At 30.5% G+C, this 18,653-nt stretch overlaps 1 protein-coding gene across 1 annotated transcript; it reads right to left on the bottom strand.

The window, feature by feature from the left end:
• Nucleotides 1–1,105: 1,105 nt before the first annotated feature.
• Nucleotides 1,106–17,751, bottom strand: LOC148313118 (glutamine synthetase 2, cytoplasmic-like). Its single transcript, XM_088267731.1, has 7 exons — nt 17,289–17,751; nt 16,191–16,382; nt 13,411–13,572; nt 10,775–10,952; nt 9,559–9,852; nt 2,720–2,859; nt 1,106–1,399 (listed from the first exon to the last, which is right to left on the bottom strand). Exons 1-7 carry the CDS (start codon nt 17,419–17,421, stop codon nt 1,251–1,253), a joined length of 1,248 nt encoding a protein of 415 aa, XP_088123857.1. The 5' UTR covers nt 17,422–17,751; the 3' UTR covers nt 1,106–1,250.
• Between the last annotated feature and the right edge of the window lie 902 nt (nt 17,752–18,653).

Raw genomic sequence — 18,653 nt, forward strand, 5'->3', positions numbered from 1 at the left:
TAAGGGATCAGATTTAACATGCTAAGAACGGATATTTTTTTACGCCTGCAGACCGCTGGCGACAGGATTTAGTAATTATTTACGGATAGAAAATACCTTAAAAAAGAGATTGGTACATAATATTCATATAAAATCATTAAACATGTCGTTCTTTCTTTTCTGACTTTGAAATGAGGCCGGCGTAGAAGGCCTTCCCGTCCTTAAGCATCAATCGACCGAACGGGTATAAATACCTTTCCGTCCTTAGGTCGCGTGTACACTATACGGAATTTTACTGTCCGGCACTCTGGTTGGCATGAAAAAAACGGATGATTGGCTTGTGCACTTGTCCTTCTTTCTCCGGATCGGTGCGCTCGATGATCCGTGAGCGATCACGGTGCATGTGAATTCAATTACGTTAAATTGTCGTAGTCGTTTTTATTTAAAAAAAAACCGGACTGCCGGAAAGTAAAATTCTTTGTAGTGCACAAGCGCCCTTAGTGTGTTAATACGTATTACACTATATTGACGAGGCCGTAGGGATGTGTTTGACACATGTTTTTTCCAAGACCAGTTCCGAGAAATTACCGCATCTCGCATTAAGATAACTTGAATCGCATAATGCTTATTGCATCATTGATGCATTTTTATCAAATAACATCTATATTTTTGTATTTTTCACTTTTAACTTTTTCAATTTATTACAAATCACAGTGTTTTAATATATTCCAAAAACATACAGACATTTGGTGCAAATATCTACAACATGTACAACGCGCACATATTATTTTTGTATAAATAATATCATATTATTTTTCTTTTTTTAAAGTGAAATATTTGTGTTATTTATTTTATTATTTACAAAAATACTCCCACTTCATACTATTTTTGTGAGCCTAAGTGGCTCATCATTAGAAATAAGTATTGTGTAAGAGTGGGCTCGAACCAAGAAACTCTTACTCAAGAGTCCGCGACAATAACCACGGGACCACAGTTCGTTATATCGATGTGTACACGTTGCTCTCTTTTGCTCCACTAAAATGTATAGCTATTGTTGTCTTTCTATCTGCGTTATATTTTTCTTTACTTTCATGTAACGAAATGTGCCTAGTTATTGTGACGCGTGTTTAAAATTTCACTTTCCATTCTCGTCTAATTATCGATTATCGAATCGCCGCCTAAGAAGTACCACATTGAAAAAAAATTAAACAAATGGTGAATTTGATTTTTTTAAATAATTTTTTTTAGTAAAGTCATCATTTCTCGCATTCTTATTCATTAAGACACACCGTTCTTAGAATAGCATCAACGACAGAATAAGGATCACAGTTTGAAGAAGGTCGCCTGTCTTCTAAATATCCTTTTTTATATTCTGCGACTTTTCTAGGTATTCTTACACTGCACTCCCTGTTGGCAACCCCTAGAATAAAGGTACACATTATGGAAAGCAAGGTTATACCAAAACATAATACTTTAGACATCTAACATGAGATGAGATAGCTAATTATATATTCTCAAATTAGTTTTGTATTTCTATTAATTCGTATTTATTATTTTTTTTACGTATATCTATTTTAATGTTGTATACGTATATAATACAAACATAAATGATGAAAAAATACACTGACGGTTAGACCATCCCTATATTACGCATGATATACCTACAATAGCCAAAAATAATCGCTCCCCTCTCCATCGCCAATCCTGAAAACGATGTGGAGATAAATCACCATTCATTTGGAATCTGAAAACCCGAAAAAAAAAAGTATCCGGCAACCCTTTTTGATAAAAAAATCAGTTTTCGTTATACAAGGTCACCTCTTTATTAAAAAATCGTATTTCAAAACGTATTAAGTGTGTATTTAATTAAGTATATTTACTATGTATAAGCACATAAAAAGTTTTATTTCATTGAGTTTTAAAAACGACATCTCAAACGCTGCCATCGCCCTCGTCAATACGCTGAGATTGTCGAATTTTGACATTTCTGTCAAGTTTTTCCAGCATATCTGTGCCTATGTCAACATAAGAAGCACAAATATCATCCTTCACCTGACTTAGGGTCTTTGTTTCGTGTAATCCAATGTTTTAACGTACCCCACAGGAAAAGTCACTGGGAGGTTAATATGGGAATCGCGGAACCGCTGGCCAGTGAAGATCGTCCCTAAGAGAGATGAGCCGTTCGGGAAAGTGTTCCGGAAAAAAATAATGGAAGCTCATGCCACGTGAGCCGTGATGTCATTGGTAGGAACAACACATTCCTTACATCTATTTCTTCCAGTTTGGGTAGAAAAAACTTCAAGAAATAGATGTGGCGACAACTTTTTCGACTGTTGACGTTTTAAAGCGTCCTGATGTTTCTGGGAGGGCCATTATATTTTTACTTTACACTACCAGTATCCCTGAATGTGTTCACCTACAACGAAATCGTTTTACGATATGGCACACAAATGCAGGCAAGATATTGAATTGTTTTTCGAAATCACGCTGAGTTGCGATGACGGAACGGCTCATGGAAAAGTAGACATCCACGGCAAACGCGCACTCCTCGTTCGTCCATGGCATGATTAAGACTAAACTTATCTCAAAAACTTTAGCTTCTGTTCCTTAGAACGTACTCTAGAAGTAACTGTCACTTTGTGGTGCGAGCTTCAAATAAGAAAGTGACCGCGCCTCACCCTGCATAAACTTAAAGTACAATATATATTTTTCAATGTTCAAAAAAATAGTCAGTACTTACCTCTACTGAAAGTTTTCAAATTGGACGTTTCATAATTCCCCGTGAGTCGTTTTTCGTTGTCCTTTCCACCTCTAGGATCATAAACCTTAATATGACGTTCGTGTGCTTTTGAAAGCTTCTCTATAGCATTTTCGATTTCACTAAAACAAATATCATTTCTGATATATGATATAATATTTACAACATTTTAAGTGCGCCCAAATACTTGATTTTCTCCACTTGACATCATTTTGATCATTTTGCAAATAATGTTTTCAGGCGGTTCTCAATATATAAAATGCTATCCGAGATTCAGATCTTGCAAAAAATAAAAGAGTCTGGTTAATAAACACTATCCTCAATGCAACATAGATGGCTGTTGTGAACTCACATATACTGTGTCAAAGATTTGATTAATATATCTGGGAGTTCCAAAAATTTTTGTATGTTGTATGTATTTTTTAATCATGGATATAATTGATAAATGTGTGTAAAGTGATCACATAACCAGCCTATAATAGGTCATAAGCCCTTTAAATATATATTCTATATTCTTATTCATCTATGTTGAGATGTAATGTTTAATACTTAGTCATCGAAAAAGAGAGAATCATTTGATTATTGGATTCACTTTCAAAACAAACGAAACTTTCATATTACAAATGTTTTTATTTGTAATGAAAACTCAAAAATTTCATTTTTTAATGAATACCACAGCAGCCTCAATGTTTAAGGCTCTGAAAATAGGATAGTAAGTAAGTAAGTAAGTAAGTACGTAAGTTTCGTATCTGCTGTGCCGGTCGGGGTTGTGGAGGCATCTGTGTACCGGCCAACGTCGCGTCGGCTTGGAATCGGATGTATGTATCTGACTACCTGTACCTGTCCCTACACATATATATGTATATATATGTATATATATATATATATATATATATATATATATATATATATATATATATATATATATATATATATATATATATATATATATATATATATATATATATATATATATATATATGTATTCAAGAAACATAATTATAAGTAGACTGAATGCAGTCAAAATGCGTCCTCTCAGACGAATGTGTGGCAAAATATTGAACGATATTCGAAAGGAGAGAACAAGGAAATATTGCAAGGCTGCGATAATTTATTAAAGTATTTTATCGAATTCATTATTGATAAAATTAAGGAAGGTGTGTTGAGACGATATGTGAATCGAATGAGTGAAGAAAGGATAATTAAACGAATTTACGAGGCGAATATTGTTGGTAACGAAGAAAACTTGGCGTTATCAAGTATTTCAAATACCCGGGAATAATCCAAGTATTTTTTTCTATTACCAACCACATTTGGTTTATAAATTTGTTTAATTGCCCTTTCTTCACTCATTTAATTGATATGTCCAAACCAACTCAACACCTTTCTTAATTTTATCGATGATGCTTATCTTTGGAACCTTTCCTTATATCACCATTCGAACACCACGGCTGTCCAAACTTAAAACACAGTAAGGGACATTTTTTGTAGTACATTTTTTTTGCATTTTTGGACTAAGTAGATTCCAGTTAAAAAAATACTACAAAAAAAGTCCTTTACTGTGTTTTGAATTTGGACAGCCGACCAGTCATATAACGTTTTTCCGCACATTCAGTATAATTTCATCCTTCTTTTACCAATTCCATAGTTTACTTCCGTACATTAAGGTTGGCACCAGAACTTCACTGTGTACTGCCAGTTTAAAAAAAATACTACTTTTACCACCATCACGCCGTTTCCCCGCAGGGGTAAGCAGAGAGGATGGAACGCCACACTCTTCTGTCTTCTTCTTCGGTGTGGTAATGTAACACTCTCCATATCACACAGCTTTCACTTTGTGTAATACCACGAAAAAACTTGACATCACGACTACCGGTTTTGGAATATCCATTTCCTCATCAAGTCTACAGGCTATCAGTTCGTTAGTTTATTTATACTACTACTACAACTACTACTACCATCACGCCGTTTCTCCGCAGGGATAGGAAAAAAGGATAGAACGCCATACTCTTCTGTCCTGACATACACTCCTTGCCTCCTTCACATCCATACATCTAGTCATACATGCCCTCCGATTACGCAGACTTTTGACACAACCAGATGTTAGGTTCTGATTGATCTGATCGCGCCAAGTCTTTTTCGGTCGTCCTCGTTCTGTTTTCCCTCTCACATTCGCCACATATATTTTCTTATTCATTCTCTCGCTATCCATTCGCTCCACATGTCCATACCACCGCAAAGAACTCTTCCTAATCTTTTCAATTATTCCTCGTTCAGCCTTACATTCCTTTCTAATATCTTCATTTTTAATTCTGTCGTACAATGATTTTCCACACATTCATCTGAAGTAGCGCATTTCAACAGCGTTCACTCTGCTTTCATCCTTCCTTTGCCAGTTCCATGTTTCAAAAAAAATACATGAGGCAAAATAACATATAATCCTTAAAAAGGTTTTGTTTGAGCTGTGTTTCTACTAATAAGCACAGTAAAGGCTCTTATGAAGCTCTAACGATTGTACGCTAGGGAGCTAAGATTGAATAATATTATACCTCATTACAAATATTGTGTAAGACATCATCTCAAAATACGTTTGAGTACGCCTTGTTAACTCTATTTCGTAAGCACAAGAAAGGTAATTGACTAGGATATTATTTTACATATTTAGCCAACTTGTTTTAGCGAGAAATAATCTGCATATAACAGCAAAGTCTTGATAACATGCTGTGAAGGTTCGCCAAAGGGATGTTCGTATTGTATTACTCGGGGTTACAAAAGATCCAGACGGAATATGTGCTGGCGTACTAATACTGACAAGGGGATAAAACTGACCTTTTTAGGAAAGGTAGCTTTAGTATTACAGGATGGTGAAAAATTTATCATCCTATCGGATGTTCTTTATATATATATATATATATATATATATATATATATATATATATATATATATATATATATATATATATATATATATATATATATATATATATATATATATATATATATATATATATATAAATAAATAAATAAATATATATATATATATATATATATATATATATATATATATATATATATATATATATATATTTATATATGTATATATATATATATATATATATATATATATATATATATATATATATATATATATATATATATATATATATATATATATATATATATATATATATATTTATATATATATATATAAATATATATATATATATATATATATATATATATATATATATATATATATATATATATATATATATATATATATATATATATATATATATATATATATATATATATATATATATATATATATATATATATATATATATATACATATATATATTTATATATATATATATATTTATATATATATATATATATATATTTATATATATATATAAAAATATATATATATATATATATATATATATATATATATATATATATATATATATATATATATATATATATATATATATATATATATATATAAATATATATATTTATATATATAAAATATATATATATATATATATATATATATATATATATATATATATATATATATATATATATATATATATATATATATATATATATATTGTTCTTGAATCACTAGAACTTCACCAGAGACATAAATGAAAATGGTATTTTCTAGCGTTTCTCATGTACTTATGTGATTATTATCCAGGATTCGGACCTCGCATACTAATAAAAGAGTTTCTGCTCAATAAAAAATTCTTTTCATCTCACCAATAGATGTCTATCGGAAGATGTTATTATTTTTGCGAATAGCGCTATCCGTCAATCATATTTGACATATCGCATACTCCTTTCAAGAACGTCATAAATAAATAAAAAACTTGATTTTTCAAGAGAACGTTTTTAAAGTTTAAAAATACAATACATGTTTTAAAAATAAATATGAAGCCACTTATTGAACTTTTTACTGTGCAACAGATCTTTTTAAGTAAAACCTGTTGGTTTTTTCTGTAGTGGAAAAATATTTAGTTTATTTAAAAAAATGATTAAACAATACCTTTTCTTCAAAATTCAAAAACAACACTTTCACTGTAGCGAGTAAATATTAAGTTAAAAATATGCCTCTTTTGCTGGGATATAGTACATTTTCTGGGCATTCAGAAAACATGCACAACTGAAAATTGACGATTTTTGATTAATGACGTTCTTGAAAGGAGTGAGCGATTTGTGAACTAAATAGCTGCAGAGACAAATGTGTATCAATACTGGCGGCAGCCACTTGACGAATATCATATTTTTCACTTAACAAAAATATTGTAAAAGTCGATATAAAGATTTCCATATAACTCAAAATATTTTTTTTATTAAATAAAAAAAGTTCTTATAAAAATATATTTGATTTTTGTATACTGCAGTTGTCTAGTTCACAAATTTCAAATATCATTCACGTACAACGCTATTTGCAAAAATGAAAACATCTTCTGATGGAGTGTTTAATTTTGCGCCAACCTGTATAAACAGCGGAGCATCGAGTTACGAACGCCTCTGGTAACAAACAATATTACCCGAGGCCAATTACAAATCCACCTAGATAATCGATAATTGGACGAGATTTCAGAGTGAAATTTCTAGGACGCGTCACATTTATCAGGTACATTTCGTTAATATATTGTTATCCTCCTTGAAATCTGTACTTTCTCAGCATTTCTTCTCCATGTTATAATAGATAAATTTAAACGTTGTGTTCCACTCTCTCTTACTGCTCGCCGATAGTGTTTGAAGGAGACGTGTATTTACTAGTGCTTACATCTTTTTATTTTTTATTTATTATGATTTTATGTTATAAGACTATTTGTTACAAGACTCTTTGTTCTCTATTAGTGTATTCATTAGTGTATTTTTTTTTAATATTAGATACTGTATATATGTATTATATGTATTATCTTAAAGGCTTCAGCCGTTTAATAAATAACTAAATAAATGTAAGAGAAAAAAACCATTACTGAAAAATAATGGACACACTCAAAATTATGGATACATAAAAATAATGTGAATAATATATTCTGGTCAGATTACACGTTCCAATTTTTTTTTAAATCATGTATTTTCCACTATCCACATCCAAACCCGGTTAGGTAAATTCAAATAAAAGGGTCTCTGCTAATCTTATCTTTAATCTTTCCTAATCAAAACATAGATGAGTCTAGTGAACTCACATTCACTCAGTGTCATGAGATAAATGATATACGTAAGAGTTCCAAATTTTTGAGTAGTGTGGTTGACAATCATGGTGAATGCACGTGTGTAAAGTGGTGACTCAATTAAAACCAGCCTGTGATAAGTAATAATCCCTGTAAATACCCAGATATCCAGATTCTTCTTCATCTATGTTGAGATGTCAAAAATATAAAAATAAAACAAATTTGCCATATGTGAAAATATGATAAAGTACAAAACACACAAAGTAGTCAGGTCAGTGTGAGAAGATGCAGAAATGTGAAAGATGCGAAGATTGTTTCTAAATACAGATAAGTGTGGCGTTCTATTCCTGCGACTGCGAGGAAGCCGCCAAATGTTCAGTTAGTTTTTAGTTTAGGTTCGAGTTTAGTTAGAGATACTGTAAAATTTAGAAAGATATATTTAGTATATAATATTTTAAAGCATTGTGAACATTGTGGTATGGTAATAAAACACTTGCCTTATCACTCACTTTGTGTATAATCACTTAAAAACACAACTTTGTGACTACCGGTTATGGAATAACCACCCCATCATCGGGTGGGCAGCAGACAGTCTACAATTGGCCTGGTAATGGGATGGTTGTTCCGAAATCAGTAGTTATGAATCTGTGTTTTTAAGTGGTACATAATGAACGATGAATGATAAGAAAAGTGTTTAAATATGAAATAATATCCACACGATTCCGTTATCTTCTCTCATTTAAAGGGTTGAAATATTGGTGTGGGCACCAGTGGCTGTAAATAGTTTACAGTTGACTTGATGATGGAATGAAGTAGTCCGAAACCGGAAGTTATGACAAAGTGTTTCAAGTTGTATTACATTAAGTAAACGATGAATGATATGGAGTCTATATTACAAGCATTATTAAGTTTGTGGTATGTAATGTACCATAAAACACTCATTATCATTTTTCGTTCACTTTGTGTAAAACCACATTAAATGGTATTACACAAAGTGAACGATGAATGATAAGAAGAGTATATTTTGTTTGATATATTTAAATCATTATTAAGATTGTGGTATGGTAAAATAAAACTCTCCTAATCATTCATCGTTTTTTTTGTGTAATACAACATAGAATAGCATTACAGAAAGTTAACGATGAATGATAAGGAGAGTATTCTCAATATTATCAATATTTAAAGCATTTACTTTGTGGTTAGTCATTTTTCCTTACTTACTTTTTTTCCAAAATTTTAAAAATATTTGTATATACGCCTACTCCTTACATCCTACGAGTATATAAGCTGTTTTGATTCATACGCTTAACCTTAGTGCATGTTTAACCTCGGCTCGTAACGCATGTCTGTGGTGAAAACTTTAGTGCATGTTGGTCTTCGGGTCGACCAAAAATCGCATGTGTCAAACATTTTGTATAGTTTTAAGTGTGTAAATGGTGCTATGGTGGTGAAGGGTCGTATTGTTTGCATGCTGTAAAAGTGATTGTCCTGACGAAGAGACGGGTACGTCTCGAAACCGCCAAACATAAAAAGCTCGGTGAGTGGTTATATACTAATACTATTAACATTTTTGTAAAAAAATAAGATAAGGAGAGTGTTTAATTATGAAAGAAAACTCACACGATTCCGTTGTCTTCCCTCATCTTGAGGGTTGAAAAGTTGGTGTGGGCGCCGGAGCCGTTCCAGCCCTCGACCGGCTTGGGGTCCAGCGAGACGACTATGCCGAACTCCTCGGCGAGGCGGTGCAGCAGGTAGCGGGCCATCCAGAGGTCGTCGGCCGCCCCAGTCCCCACGGCTGGGCCCACCTGGAACTCCCACTGGGAGGGCATGACCTCGGCGTTGGTCCCGCTGATCGGCACCCCCGAGTACAAGCAGCAGCGGTAGTGGGCCTCCGCCAGCTCTCGGGCAAACACCCTGTGCAATTTCAAAAAATTAATTCAATAATTATGCATGCTCGCAAATCTGGGTTTCTCAACTTGGAGATTATTATGGTAAATATATTCATATGTGAGTAACATTATAAATCGATTTTAAAGTATGGCTGATTGTGGCGCTATCAATTGAGCTTTTTAAGTATATAAAAAGTATATATATATATATATATATATATATATATATATATATATATATATATATATATATATATATATATATATATATATATATATATACATATATATATTTAAATATATATATATATATATATATATATATATATATATATATGTATATATATATATATATATATATATATATATATATATATATATATATATATATATATATATATATATATATTTATATATATGTATATATATATATATATATATATATATATATATATATATATATATATATATATATATATATATATATATATATATATATATTTATATATATATTTATAAAATGCTTTTCCTATTCCACCATTCATAGTTTAATGTCTACATATAATATATATATATTTATATATATATATATATATATATATATATATATATATATATATATATATATATATATATATATATATATATATATATATATTTATATATATATTTATAAAATGCTTTTCCTATTCCACCATTCATAGTTTAATGTCTACATATAACCTGGAATGATTATTTCGGTGGTCATGAAGTATTGTTTTTAAGTGGTATTACACTCTTCGTATCATTCATCGCAAGTGAACGATGAATGATAGGGAGAGTGTTGTATTACCATACCACAGTGCTTACAAAGCTTTAGAGTACAAAAAATGGTAATATTTTTTGTGTCGACTTACAAGTTTCATGTTATTTTTGACATAATCGGAGAAAAAATAAACGACTCCCACCTATCTGCGCCAACTCCGCAATAGTAAGGACCCTGCGGAGGAAGAAGCCTGTCCTTGGGCCAGCCGAAAGGACGTGTGTCTAAGTCCAACAAGACGTACTCTTGTTCTATCCTAAACCAAGGTATTTGATCCTTGCATTTCTGATAAGCTTCATCACAACGTTTTCTCTTATTGGTTTCTAAAAACAATGTCATTAAATATTTTTTATTTAGATACCAAATTACTGATTTAAAAAATATGTATGTGCATATTTATTGACATCTTAACATAAGTGAAGAAAAATATGGCATTCTGGGCATTTATGGGGCTTAAGACCTACATAGGCTGGTTTAAGTGCTTTGGTAAATCATGTAACATTCACCAATTCTACCCATGATTGACAGCCACACTACTCATATTCTTGGAAGCTCTATATATATTTGATCTAATTTAGAAACATTGCACTTGAATCACTAGAATTTCACTAGAGACATCTATTGGGAGATGAAAATCCTGGATTATATTCACATACATGAAAAAACGCCAAATACTTGTTCACAAATCTTGATAATATCCAATTATAGGAGTTATTTTTCATATTATAATTTGAAAAATATTCCTATAATTGGAGATACAAGATACAGAGATTGTGAACAAATACTTGGACACACTCAAAATGCTGTGAATAAAATAAATTTAAAACAAAAATAAGAAACAGCTCCCACTACCTCTTCAACCTTCAACGTCCCAAGGACCCAAATCTAAACCAAGCTAAATAAGCTTCTCATACGGTGTTTGAAAATGATGCGGGATGCATCGAAATACATGCCACATTAGATTTTAAGAAAAAGTGAACATAAATTAAATACTTTTTAAGTTCACATAAAATACATACTTTTTACCGCAATTTGTCTAAGATGCAGTTTTAAAGACACTCAAATCTAAATTCTGAAAATTGCATTATGAATAAAGTAATATTTATGACAACTTATGAGTCATGTTATAAAAAATCATTATAAAAATATTGTTAGTTTATCTAAAGAATCGAATTTTTTCATAACCTTGCATTCGAATACACGGGTGTCCACATCTTACCCAGGTAAAAAAAAAAACTGTTACACGAGTTTCTTCCTGGGATAGATTATGGCAGCGCCATCAGTCGAAAGTAACAGCACCACACGTAATACCCTTTTTTCTTGGATTTTTCCCCATTTACAATCGGAAGATAACTAACATATTATGCCCCCTAATCCCTTACCTTGAGTTCATTCAGGACATTCGCTCGGAGGGTTTGTCCTTCCTGCTGAATGTCCAACATCTCTTATCAATGAACTCCCAAAATGTTGATAGTGCGGTCATAAAACATTTTAAAAAGTATGGCAAAAACGTTTAAGTAACTTCAAGTAAAATCATTAAAAAATTGTTAAAGTAAAATCACTAGTATGGCATGTATCACTCGGTTTTGGATGCTTTGCCAATAAAAAATAATAAATATAACTAACATATTATTTGTTACTTTGTTTTTGTAAACATATCTAAGAAAAAAATTTAATAAGATCTTCTAAACACCGTAATTGCCTACTTCACCAATTATATTAGAGTATAATAAGCAATTATATTATGATTATTTCGAAGCAGAACAAAACATCAAATTAGAGTAATTTATCCAAATAAATAATCGATGGGGATCAACAAGTTGGAGGAATGATAGCGGGAGGTAGGAGTTACTGTCAGTGGTGTGGAAGAATAAAAACATTGTAACATTTCATCTTACTAGGTAGAAAAAATTCCATGGGACGAAATTTCAAAGCTTAAATTTTTAATTGTGAAACTACCTTGACATATTTTTTAATTAATTTGTAGTCCTTTAAATTAATTAAGTAAAATTTATGTAGCCGTTTTTGTAAGGATTTATTTAGAAGCTTTTTGTAGGTTTGATATTTATCAACAATAATCAGTACATTTTTAAACATATAAAGCAATGTATAACTTGCACAAGCTTACACTATGAGGGGGGGGAAAGCAACCCTTATTTCCCTAGCTATTGCTGCTATACCCCTTTTCCTATTGGTTTCTCCTTCATTTTCTTTGTTATTAGGCATTTCCAGGACTGACTCATAAGTTCGAATTCTTGTTGCATCATACTTATAGGAAATCACGTAGATAGGAGATAAAGTCTAGCATCCAGTGGCGTTCATTCCAAATAGGCATAAAATTAGTGCAAAACGTACCTGCTGTCGTATATCGATTAGTTGTATTACGCCAAAGCTTCTTTTCGAAATTCTGACAATCCTTCCACCCGCGAGAGAGTGGGGGATAGAATAGATAGATGTAGCAAATTATATTTTGAATATTTAAAGCACTAACTTTGTGGATCATTGCAATATATTATTTGGAGAAATAAAATAATTTTATTTTTTGATCCATTCACTTTTATTATTAAAACCAACTAGTTTCGGCAACAACCTATTGCTCTCTTCAGGTTTTGTTTTATAACTGTTATAAAAAGTTATAAAATAAACCTGTAGAGGGCAACAGGTTGTTGCCGAAACAAGTTGGTTTTCATAATACAAGTGAGTGGATAAAAAACAAAGTTATTTTATTTCTCCAAATAATATGGAGCAAATTTTATTTACTGACCTATTACTCTAACGTACCTGTTGGCTCCTTATTGAACGAGTATGTGTCGCACATAACAAGGATATTATTTCTTCGTCTGAACGGGTCTTTATAAATTGCCTGCGGTAAGAGATATGTGTCGGAATTTTGACCTGCCCCTTGACCAGTAGAACTGCCATCGTAATCCCAAATTGGAAGGTCTGTAATTATACGATGCAAATTATCTACATGCAAACGAAATTAAAAAGTGTCAGTGTTGCGGACTCTTGAGTCAGAGTTTCTGGGTTTGAACCCACTTTACTACAATTCGATACCTATTTTTAATAATAAGCCGTTTAGGCTCACAGAAAAAGTATGAAATTGAAAATATTTTTTTAAATAATATAAACAAACAAAATATTTAAATATGTATATATATATATATATATATATATATATATATATATATATATATATATATATATATATATATATATATATATATATATATATATATATATATATATATATATATATATATATATATATATATATATATATATATATATATATATATATATATATATATATATATATATATAATTATATATATATTTATATATATATATATGTATATATATATATATATATATATATATATATATATATATATATATATATATATATATATATATATATATATATATATATATATATATATATATATATATATATATATATATATATATATATATATATATATATATATATATATATATATATATATATATATATATATATATATATATATATATATATATATATATATAGAATCCTAAAATATGAAAATACAAAAGGGGCACTGAAAAAATGATCTTAGGTGTAGATGTTCGGGAAATTCATAAAAGTGGAAATATCTGAAAAAACTAAGGCACTTTTACTGAGGCAATATTTTAATTTTTTGGTACCTTATAAGCCTTTCTAACATCCCATAAAAGGAATAAGAAGGATTATGGGACACCCTAGTTATATAAATTTGTATTTTATATACAGCCCTGGACATATGTATTAGGCACCTCCTACAGAATTGGTTTTTGCCTTTAAATACTGCGATTCTTGGAATTCTTGCAATCATTTCGGATTATATTGTGTTTTGATGGATTTACCTACTACTTACTACCTGCCATCCCGACTTACGACAGTTAGGGGGTGATTTATTTAATAACACTATTCACTCATTTCAAGGGTTGGTTTTATATATTATTTGAAACGTTGCTCACCAGGTATTATAATTAGTGAATAGGTGCAATATTTTCTACACGTTTGAGCCTTCATTATTTCATATTAAAATACCAAAAGAACCCGTCTCGGGTAAAAACACGCGCGTATTAGAATGCAACATTGTGTCAAAATTTATAAGCAATCCATGAATTATTTTTTAGGATATTTAAGATTTTGAACCAATGAATTACATTTTTATTTATTTAGATCGATGAAATTTTCATTTCCCGCGAGGAATCTGTGTCATATGTTTCAAAGGCACAAGTTTGTTGAAGCATTATAATCTGGAGGTCGCAGTAAACGGAATTAGAATACAAATGTAGACTTGAAAGTGAATTTGTAGTTTGAAATGACATATTTCGTAAGAAATATGTGAAATGATTTCTATAAATCAGTATGTTGTACTTTTTTAAACTATGTGATATACCAGCCTGCGTTGAATTAAAGCTTCAGCAGTCAAAGCCCACAACGTGCACTAAATATAATATAAATTCACAGGAGACCACACGAAGGGAATAACTGGAGTTTTTTTTTAGAATTCAAACCATATTTATTTGAAGGATAGACAATTTTTCACGATAAAGTCAAAATTTCGAAGGACCTGTTAAACAATTGAATAGAAAAATTACGATTAAATAACCATTTCTATAAAAAACAGCAATTATTCAACTATTAAAGGATGATAAATATTTGTATCTTAAGAAAAATTCATCTTTGAGAATCAAGAACGATTTCACAATAGCAAAATGCAATTCAAAACAATTACAAGAGAACTTCAAATACTTGGAAACCAAATATTTCAAATAATATAGATTTAAAAAAATATATATCAAATTTCTAAAAAAATAAATGCCTTGTAAACATATTATTAGGTTGATGCATAAAACACGTCATATTTTTTCAAGAAATCATTTTTTTTTACTATTTTTGTTAATTACATAATTTAAGTTATTATAAATAACTTTCTTCCATCTTCCTGTTAACTTTTTAGTTTCGATACAAAGAACGTGTCTAGTGCTGTTTACACCTCATTGAAATCATATTGAAACCATATTTAGCCGTTTGCAATCAGAGGGTAGATAGATAGTACTTGAACATTTAATAAAAATGAATTACAAATTGATAATTATAAGGAAGATAAAAGAAAAAGGGAGTTTGGGTTTAATGGACAGTAAGGATTCTAATGATAAATAGTAATTAGAGAAGGTGCATTATCTCCGACACGGAAAGAAGCAAACAAAGCACAGATTGCAACCCACGAAGATGAAGACGAATGGATCTATTTTTATTTTTTATTTATGTTTTTTTTTCAATAGAGTTTGTGTTTTTATTATTTAAAATACTTCAATTTCATACTTTTTTTGTGAGCCTAAGCGGCTCATTATTAGAAATGGGTATCAACTTGCGGTAGAGGGGTTCGAACCGAGAAACTCTGACTTAAGACTTGCGACACTAACCACGGGACCACAACCCGACACAAACTCAACAACAAACTTGACAACAAACTTGGGGATTTTTTAAATAAAATGATTTCAAATAAAATACCTTAAAGTTGTACCTTTTGGTTTAGTAGGAACGAAATCAAGAGTTTTGTCCTTAGAGCGTAAATTTTCACCAGTGCCGTCTATCCAAACATAGGTAGCTTGTATTTTATCAGAGGGAAGGTCCAAGTATTTGGTGAGAATCTCCTTATTAATATGAGCGTTCGGCGAGTCAGCCAAGAAGGAAACGAGTCTTTTTAAATTTGTATCTAAAATAGAAAGTACTTCGATAAGATGTCTGCAAATTTTAGCGTGAGGATAAATAAAATAAAATAATGATATTTAAAACAGCAAAAAATCTAATTACGAGGAACCAGAAAATTGACGTTTAATTGAAAGACACAAACAATATCCTATCTACCCTTTTCTATTTTTTTAGCTCTCTAACACACTTAAACAGTACCAGGCTTTGGGGAGGACATATGTCGTTAAAGGAACAAGGGTGCAAAGTCAAATAGGGCGCCAAGTCGGTCCTAAAAAGGATACTTAACAAAAATTTCAATCCCACTCCAGTGTGAAAAAACACGTTTTTAATTTAAATTTTAGTTGGTAAATACCAATTTTCTTTAAACATTATAGTGACGTGTGTTTCTATGCATTCCGCATCATTTGTGTCACAGCAAATTTTAAGAAATATTGGTAAAATTTAAATAAAAAATGGATAGATACAATATTAACACGATGTAACTTTTCGTGAGTCACTGATCGCTCACTCCTTTCAAGAACGTCATAAATCAAATAACTTGATTTTTTAGGAAATCGTTTTTAAAGTTTAAAAATATAGTACAATGTATTAAAAATAAATATCGAACCACTTATAGAACTTTTTACTGTGCAACAGATCTTTTTAGGTAAAACCTGAATGTTTTTTCTCCATTTTAAAAATATTTAATTTATTTAAAAATATATTAAACAATACCATTTCTTAAAAATGCAAAAATATTATTTTCTGCCCTGTAGCAGGTAAATATTGAGTTTAAAATATGTCGCTTTTGCTGGGATATAGTACATTTTCTGAGCATTCCGAAAACATGCAAAACTGAAAATTGACGGTTTTTGATTCATGACGTTCTTGAAAGGAGTGAGCGCGATATGAAATTCAATGCAAGTTTAACCTTTGAAGGGCGCCAAAAAGCTTCGCAAGGTGCCAAGAAAGCTAAGGCCGGCACTGTACATTAAAATAATAATATGTATATTATCTGTTAAGTTATATTTTAAATATATAAGTTCACAATTTATTTTCATCATATATAAAGAGAACAGGAATCAGGTGTCGATTGCAGAATGCTCGAATTTATATTTAACGATCGCTTAATCGACCATCGAAAGGTCTCGAGAGCGTCTTGAGGTATCAAGGTTAACGTGACTCTTATTAGCATATATAGAATGAAATGCATATGTAGTTCAAGAAGGCGATATTCAAATATCGACCGTTTTTGAGCTTTGACCTATACGGGGTGTTTTTCGCAACCCCTTCCCTTTACATTACTATCTCGTTATAAAGTTCTCACAGTTTTCCGTAAAAAATCGTCTTTTAAAAATATTTTTATCGGACTTTTAAAAATTAACGATATTACTAGTTTGTGGCTTTGACATTACAAAGATTTTTGTTGTTTTTTTAAAGATTCAAAAATTAACTTGTTCGAATTCCTACCCATATGCGTTCCTTATAATTAATTTTAACCAACTCAAAAAAACTAAACTATCCATGACGGTATCAATATAAAATAAAACTAACCTGTAAAACTTATAAAGTTGGAGTCAAAGTAGGAACATGATAAGCGGTATTGCATAAGCTTTAGTTAGATTACAGAGTCCCCTGGACGTTAGGTGATTGCATAAAAGGTAATTCATGCTTGCTTTCACCAGTATTATAAGGATGCTTTGTCGTTACTTATTAAATAAAATCTTTGAGCATACGAGGAGCGGATACTAAATATTTCAAAAGATAAAATATTTTATCGAACATCGGTCTCTTAACTTTATCTGCATTCGGAATAACATGTTCAGTTAATATCCCCGAAAATGATACCTGAAATTTGTCCATTATCCCTACATTAAAAATAACTTTCAGGTTCGACTAATTTGTGTAGGTAGGTAATGTATGGGGTTTCGTAATGTCGCACGTCATGTCGCGAAAAAATTGAAGAAGTTATGCAACATTAAAATATTTTTATTACATTTTGTTTTTTGTTTTCTTTTTTTAATTCGTCGTTATAAACAAAATAATAATTTTTATGGGTCATGTTCGTATTCTAGTTGATTGGGCTATTTTTAAGTTTAATCGCACAACCTGATCTTTTGGAATCTGATCGAATGACAAATTTTTTTAAAATTAATTTTCATTTCTTTGGAAAAATAACAAATTTGACTTATTTCCAAATTTATACGGTTTACGCCATCTTCAAATACAATTGTCGCTTAAATAGGAAGTTGTGACATGGTGGGGAATAGAATTGGCCCAGAAATGCGACTCCTAT

The sequence above is a fragment of the Brachycentrus maculatus genome, unplaced genomic scaffold (genome assembly GCF_059751285.1).
Source record: "Brachycentrus maculatus isolate JH-2025_06_01 unplaced genomic scaffold, ASM5975128v1 h1tg000019l, whole genome shotgun sequence".
In the NCBI taxonomy this organism is placed as follows: Eukaryota; Metazoa; Arthropoda; class Insecta; order Trichoptera; family Brachycentridae; genus Brachycentrus; species Brachycentrus maculatus.